Source organism: Salmo trutta, chromosome 39, assembly GCF_901001165.1.
Source record: "Salmo trutta chromosome 39, fSalTru1.1, whole genome shotgun sequence".
NCBI lineage: Eukaryota > Metazoa > Chordata > Actinopteri > Salmoniformes > Salmonidae > Salmo > Salmo trutta.
In genome coordinates, this window is record NC_042995.1 from 17,627,364 (window position 1) to 17,634,272 (window position 6,909).

The 6,909-nt window shown below is 48.8% G+C and overlaps 1 protein-coding gene across 1 annotated transcript; it reads left to right on the forward strand.

Annotated features, from left to right (window-relative positions):
- Window positions 1-416: 416 nt before the first annotated feature.
- On the forward strand, window positions 417-6,521 carry LOC115179313 (desmin-like). The gene is made up of 9 exons (XM_029740715.1): window positions 417-1,238; window positions 2,542-2,602; window positions 3,011-3,106; window positions 3,522-3,683; window positions 3,991-4,116; window positions 4,353-4,573; window positions 5,114-5,157; window positions 5,512-5,600; window positions 5,973-6,521. The coding sequence occupies exons 1-9, from the start codon at window positions 625-627 to the stop codon at window positions 6,012-6,014; spliced, it is 1,455 nt and encodes a 484-aa protein (XP_029596575.1). The 5' UTR covers window positions 417-624; the 3' UTR covers window positions 6,015-6,521.
- Window positions 6,522-6,909: the final 388 nt, after the last annotated feature.

The window sequence follows — 6,909 nt, forward strand, 5'->3', positions numbered from 1 at the left end:
GGGTGTGGACATGAAGCTAGGGTTAGGGTTATAGTTGAGGCTAAGGTTAGGGTTGAGCTGGGGTGTGGACATGAAGCTAGGGTTAGGGTTATAGTTGAGGCTAAGGTTAGGGTTGAGCTGGGGTGTGGACATGAAGCTGAGCTGAGGTCTAGCTGGCCATTGTGAGCTCAGTCATGCTGCTGTGACGGTCAGGGTGGACACAGCCTCCCAGAACCCTCTCCTCTCACTCTGGAACACAATCTGAACCAAATACCAGACCCCACACCAGGACCTGTGACAGCCCATTCTAGAGAGGGAGGGAGGGGGGATGAGAGACGGAGAGATAGAGACACAGAGAGGGGAAGAGAGGGGTAGAGACGGAAAGAGGGGAGGGTATATAGAGGATTTGAGGGAGGGGATGTGAGGGGGTAGGTACTACAAATAGCCAGCGTGAGTCCTGTGTGTCCCTCAGTCAGCCTCCCTGCTCCAGTCCACTCCAGCAGCCATCCCAGACCCTTCTCCTGCTCCAGCCCAGAACATTCTCCTGCTCCAGCCCAGAACCTTCTCCTGCTTCAGCCCAGACCCTTCTCCTGCTCCAGCCCAGAACCTTCTCCTGCTTCAGCCCAGACCCTTCTGCACTCTACCATGAGCTCCTACCGCTCTTCTGCCCAGTCGGCCCAGTCTGGCTCCTCCTCCTACCGCCGCACCTTTGGCGCAGGGTACAGCCCTGCCATGTCCCATTCCCTCTACAGCAGCCGGGGCTCGGGCGGGGGGCTCGGACTCGGACATGGCGGCTCCGGGCACATCTCCTCCCGGGTCTACGAAGTCACCAAGACCTCCGCCTCGCCCTCTTACTCCGGCTACCGCACCTCGTCTCACTTCGGCGGACCTGTGATGTCATCGACCGCACACGGTTCGCGGTCCTACGCGGGGATGGGGGAGACGCTGGACTTCAGCCTGGCCGACGCGCTGAACCAGGAGTTCCTCCACACGCGCACCAACGAGAAGGTCGAGCTGCAGCACCTGAACGACCGCTTCGCCAGCTACATCGAGAAGGTTCGCTTCCTGGAGCAGCAGAACGCTACGTTGGTGGTGGAGATTGAGAGGCTGCGGGGGCGTGAACCCACACGCATCGCCGACCTGTACGAAGAGGAGATGAGGGACCTGCGTCGCCAGGTGGAGACCTTGACCAATCAGAGGAGCCGCGTCGAGGTGGAGAGGGACAACCTGGGCGAAGACTTGGACAAACTCAAACTCAGGTAGGAAAGAGGGGGAGGAGGGGGAGGAGGGAGAAAGAGAAGCGAGAGGAGCAGGATGAGGGGGGAGAGGAAGAGAATTGAGGAGAAGGACGAAGAGTAGGGTAGAAATATGGTAACTAGAAGTTACTGTAAAACTGATGATGTAAATGGGACTTTATAAATACATTTTATTGATTGATCGATTAATTGCTCAGTAAGACTGCAGGGGTGTAGTTTCTGATTGGTGGATAAGTGGATGAAGGAGAGCATCATGGGTAACATTAGAGAGGAGAACTCTAGAAGTGAAGATCCTAGTATAATGCAAGCATGACATTTCAGCCACCAAAAGCAGCACTGATATCACGGCTGGTTCATGCATACAGTCCCCTGGGATTTCAGTCAGCACCTCTCGATTAGGTGTTGTGGTTTAGCTGGTTTGTTTGTTGTGGCCTCAGAAAGTATTTTTAAACTTGGTCATATCACTCACTACAAGTGGACTGATTGTGAGGTGCTTTTGAAGAAGTTGTGTATTTGGATTCTTACTGAAAGTAAAATAGGAAGTGTTTCTGCTTCAGGTTTTCCAAATGTGTGATAGTCTTACTGCCGTTTGCATAGTTGCGAGATCAGCATGCCTCCTCTGCTGTTGAAGTGAAGGCCTAGATGACATATTAAATATGCAGTGCATGTGTGGGTTGAGTGACAGCACAGAATCTTCCATGCCATTCTCATTCAACCCATGAAATAGGAGAGAAGCACTAGTGATTAATAAAGACTGGCGAAGAAAGAAAGATGCACACAAGTGCAGAGTGGGATAGTCTTGTTCCAACTCCAGTGGACCTTTAATTAAGTCAACAAGATCCATCCTCCACCTAACCCCTGAAGGACTAGACCCAGCCTCCTTCTGAAAGACTAAAGCCAGCCTCCTTCTCATTTAGGGTATGGTCTAAGCCTCTAGACCTTACAGAAGCATGTCCTTACCGTCACTTACTGGCGCCACAGTCCGACTCTATAAAAGGCCAGGAATGAAAACATCTGTATTCAGACAGATATAATCCAGATCTCTCTATCTGGCAGTGGGGCCTCCTGACGTCTAGAGCTGGTATTCAAAATGGGACCTGGGATTGGATTAAGACCACATCTGCACATTAGATCCACACAGCAGTCTTAAAGTCCCTATCAAACAATTCCTGGGTGACAAATCACTTGTTATTAGACAGGTGACTTGCCTAGTTAAATAAAGGTTCAATAAAAATGTTTGGTAAAAGGTGCGGACACGTAAAAGACACAATTGTGATTGGGTCTCTTTGGTCAACTGTGTTTCCAGACTGCAGGAAGAGATCCTTCAGAGGGAGGACGCAGAGAACAACCTGGCTGCTTTCAGAGCTGTGAGTTGAACACTATTAATCAACACAGATTATGAATATGACAACATGTCCATGTCTCACTACTATTATTTTCTCTGCTTTTAATCTAAATGTAGACTGGGTAGTCGTTTGTACTGCCACACAGCTGGGCACCGACGTCAGTCAGTTCAACGTCAAGTCTTTTTTTTTTTGAGTTTTCAGCTAATGTGAATGTAACGTTAAATCAACAACAACAACAAAAATCTCCATACCATTGGATTTAGGTTAAAAGTTGGGTGAAAAAAAGACGAAATGCCTTTAGTTTACCACGTTGATTCAACGTCATCACATTTACTTTGGGGGTTGAAATGACGTGGAAACAATGTTGATTCAATCAGTTTTTGCCCAGTGAGATGTCTGTTGAATGACTCTAACGTCTGTCTGTTCTAGGATGTTGATGCTGCCACTCTGGCCCGTCTAGACTTGGAGAGACGCGTCGAGACGCTACAGGAGGAGATCGCCTTCCTCAAGAAGATTCACGAGGAGGTTCGTTACTCAGTCTGTGGATTTTAATGTGCTATGTGTTACTACAGTTGGTCTGTCTGTCTATCTGTCAATGTATCTAGTCATTGGTCATTCCATCTGCCTGTCTCTCTGGGGTAGGAATGAACAAAGACACACACACACACACACACACAAACACACAGACACACCACACACAAACACTATTTGTGTGTGTGTATGCTTCATAACAGACAATGGAGAAGAAAAAGCTGTAGAAACCTTAACCTATTGACCTCTCCTACTCTCTCTCCTTCTCCAACTATCTCTCCTCCTCCTCCTTCTCCTCCTCCTCTGCTTTCCTCCACTTTAAACCTATTGACCCTCCCCCCACGTCACCTCACCCCTCCCTCCTCTCTACCTCTCCCCACCTCCCCCTCCCTCCCCACCACACTTGCAGGAGATCCGTGAGATGCAGTCCCAGATGCAGGAGACCCAGGTGCAGATCCAGATGGACATGTCCAAGCCGGACCTGACAGCTGCCCTCAGGGACATCAGGGCCCAGTACGAGGGCATCGCCGCCAAGAACATCTCGGAGGCCGAGGAGTGGTACAAGTCTAAGGTGATGGGGGAGAGAGAGAGGGGGGAGAGAGGGGAGGGAACGGGGGGGAGAGAGGGGGGAGAGAGATAGATAGAGAACAAAAGAGAGAGAAAGAGAGACGGAGAGAGGGGGGAGATAGAGAACAAGAGTGAGAGAAAGCGAGAGAGAGGGAGAGATGTAGAACGAGAGAGAAAGAGAGAGAGATCAGATCAGTTAAATTCTTCGATTTACTAGAAAATGTCTCTGGCACTGTGGGGGGGTGCAGTTATTGTGATGTCAGACAAAGTGGTGTACTTCCTGTTGACCTCTGACCCCTGCTGACCTATAGGTGACAGACCTGAACCAGGCGGTGAACAAGAACAATGAGGCTCTGAAAGAGGCCAAGATGGAGACCATGGAGTTCAGACACCAGCTCCAGTCCTACACCTGTGAGATTGACTCACTTAAAGGCACCGTAAGTCTCTCAGTCTGAATACTATTCTCCTCTCCTCACGACACCCTTTATTCCTCCTCATATCCTTCTGTACTTTCATAATTCATACCACCACGCTTTCATTCTCTTCATTTTTTCCCTTCCCTGGTCTGCAAGTTCACTTCCAAGAAACATGTCAATCTCTTTCTCTAATTTCTCTCCCCCTCCCTCACTCCCTCTCTCCTCTCTCCTCCTCCCCCCTAACCCCCTCCCTGCAGAACGAGTCTCTGATGAGGCAGATGAGAGAGATGGAGGAGCGCCACGGGCGGGAGGCCGGCGGGTACCAGGACACCATCTCTCGTCTGGAGGCTGAGATCGCCAACATGAAGGATGAGATGGCCAGGCACCTGAGAGAGTACCAGGACCTGCTCAACGTCAAGATGGCCCTGGACGTAGAGATAGCAACCTACAGGAAACTGCTGGAGGGAGAGGAGAGCAGGTATGAGGAGGGAGAAGAGGAGATGAGAGAGAGGAAAGAGGAGGAGGAGAGGGGAGGAGGAGTGGGGGGTAGGTGACAGAGAAGCAGGAGGAGGGAGGCAGGAGAGAGAGAAGCAGGGGCAGGAGAGGGGAGCAGGTTAAATGGGGGAGGAGGAGTGGGGGTAGGTGACAGAGAAGCAGGAGGAGGGAGGCAGGAGAGAGAGAAGCAGGGGCAGGAGAGGGGAGCAGGTTAAATGGGGGAGGAGGAGTGGGGGTAGGTGACAGAGAAGCAGGAGGAGGGAGGCAGGAGAGAGAGGAGCAGGGGAAGGAGAGAGGAAGGGATAGAGGAGGGCAGGAGAGATGAAGAGATAGAGGAGAGATGGAGAGATAGGAGGGCAGGAGAGAGGGGGATGAAAGAGAAGACAATGGCAGGGGGCTGTAGGAATAGAGTGAGGAGAAAGGAGGAGAGGGTTGAGGACAGAGAGGTGATGAATTATCTTGTATGACAATGGTATTTGGTATCACTGCTAAACTGACATCGCCCTTTTCTCTCCGTCTGTAGGATTTCCCTGCCCATACAGAACTATTCCACCATGACTTTCCGTGGTAAGAACAACACACACACACACACACACACACACACACACACACACACACACACACGCTCTATTTTGTCAAACGCTGCAGCAAAATAAAATGAGTTACAGCATCACGCCACAAGAGGGCACAATTGATACAAGTAGATACATCTTTTGCAGTTCTGTTTACCTTACCGTAAATCAAAAGTCAGGTTTGAACTTCAAATGATCCTCACTTGACCCCTCACTACTGATGCATAAACAGAGACATTCATTAATAGATGTTAAGGGGGTGACACGAAATTAAGAAGGTGAACAGAGATGTTCAAAAAAGGTGCAGAGATGTGAAAGATCAGTATTAATTCCACGGTTGTCTGGACAGAAACGAGCCCAGAGCGTCATCACCGCGTTGCTGAGTCACACTCAAAGAAAAGTGTCCTTATCAAGACCATCGAGACCCGTGACGGAGAGGTAACACACACACACACGCATGCATTCACACACACACACATGCACGCACGCACGCAAGCACACACACACACACACCCTGACATAGAGATACCCCCCCTGTTTGTAGAGTGAACCAGAGATAACTCACAGACTTGTATTTGCACAGACTTGTATTTGAGAGAATATCTCAAATTCCTCTCCCCTCGCTGACAACAATATCATCCACCTAAGGTTTTCCTTCCACACGAGTCAAGTTCTCACAAGCCATACTTACCTACCAACACACATTGTAACTTTACTTCACCCTGTATCGTTCCCAATAGTATAATAGGCTTGTTATTTCACTTCCACTCCTCCCGTTACAGTAAATGTCTGCTTTGTCTCCCCCTATAGGTGGTCTCTGAGTCAACACAGCACCAGCAGGACATCATGTAACAAACAACAGAAGAGAAGATGAAGACTGAGGGAAGACAAAAAGACAAAATAAAAACTAAAAGGACTTTAACAACTCTGGTGGCCCTTAGTTGTTCTTATTTCAAAGACGTTAAGTCTTTAAAAGACACAAAGGTCATTCACTCAAATGAAATAGTCAAAAGGCTGGGTGACTTCAAGTACGAGCCGACCTGTTTGTCATTTCCTACTACAGCTATGTGCACCGTTTGCCTCTATTTATTACTATATATGATACTGTACGTTCTATCACAAGGCTGACGTTAGTATGAGGAGGGTTCTGAATGGACAGAGAGACAGAGGAGAGGGGAGAGAAGGGAGAGATGTGTCTAGGGAAAAGGAGACGGGGGGTGAAACAGGTGAGAAGGGGAGACAAAATGAAAGATGGAAAGGGGGAACATGGAATGAGAGTGAGGCTGACAATCGCTTATGCTGTTCTGAATGGTGGGCCTATAGGTTGGTTAACAAATAAAACAAATATCGACACACGGTCACCAGAGTCTGCCAGTCTCTGTACCCGTCTATCACGTTCTCTCTGTGTGTGTGTGTGTGGGGGGGGGGGGGTGTGTGCGCGTGTGCGGTGAATTAACAGCCAAAGACATTGTAGAATCACTTTGTTTATCATATACAGGCCCATAAAAACACATGCTTTAATAATAATAGTATTAATAATTATATTTGTAATAAGAAGCATGGAATATCACCGGCCTACACTCTTGAAGTCAAAAGATGTCAATAATATAATGTCAATAAATGACCTGATAAATAAATCTACATACAGTACTTCAGAAAGGACATGTTATTGGGGTGGAAGGTAGCCTATAGTGGTTAGAGCGTTGGACTAGCAAACGAAAGGTTGCTGGATCGAATCCCCGAGCTG

Excerpts from the sequence above, each read along its gene's own strand:
- LOC115179313 (XM_029740715.1), top strand. The coding sequence starts at position 625 with ATGAGCTCCTACCGCTCTTCTGCCCAGTCGGCCCAGTCTGGCTCCTCC. Across the intron at positions 3,107-3,521 it reads TCAAGAAGATTCACGAGGAG|GAGATCCGTGAGATGCAGTC; the intron begins GTTCGTTACTCA and ends CCACACTTGCAG. Across the intron at positions 5,158-5,511 it reads TTCCACCATGACTTTCCGTG|AAACGAGCCCAGAGCGTCAT; the intron begins GTAAGAACAACA and ends TTGTCTGGACAG.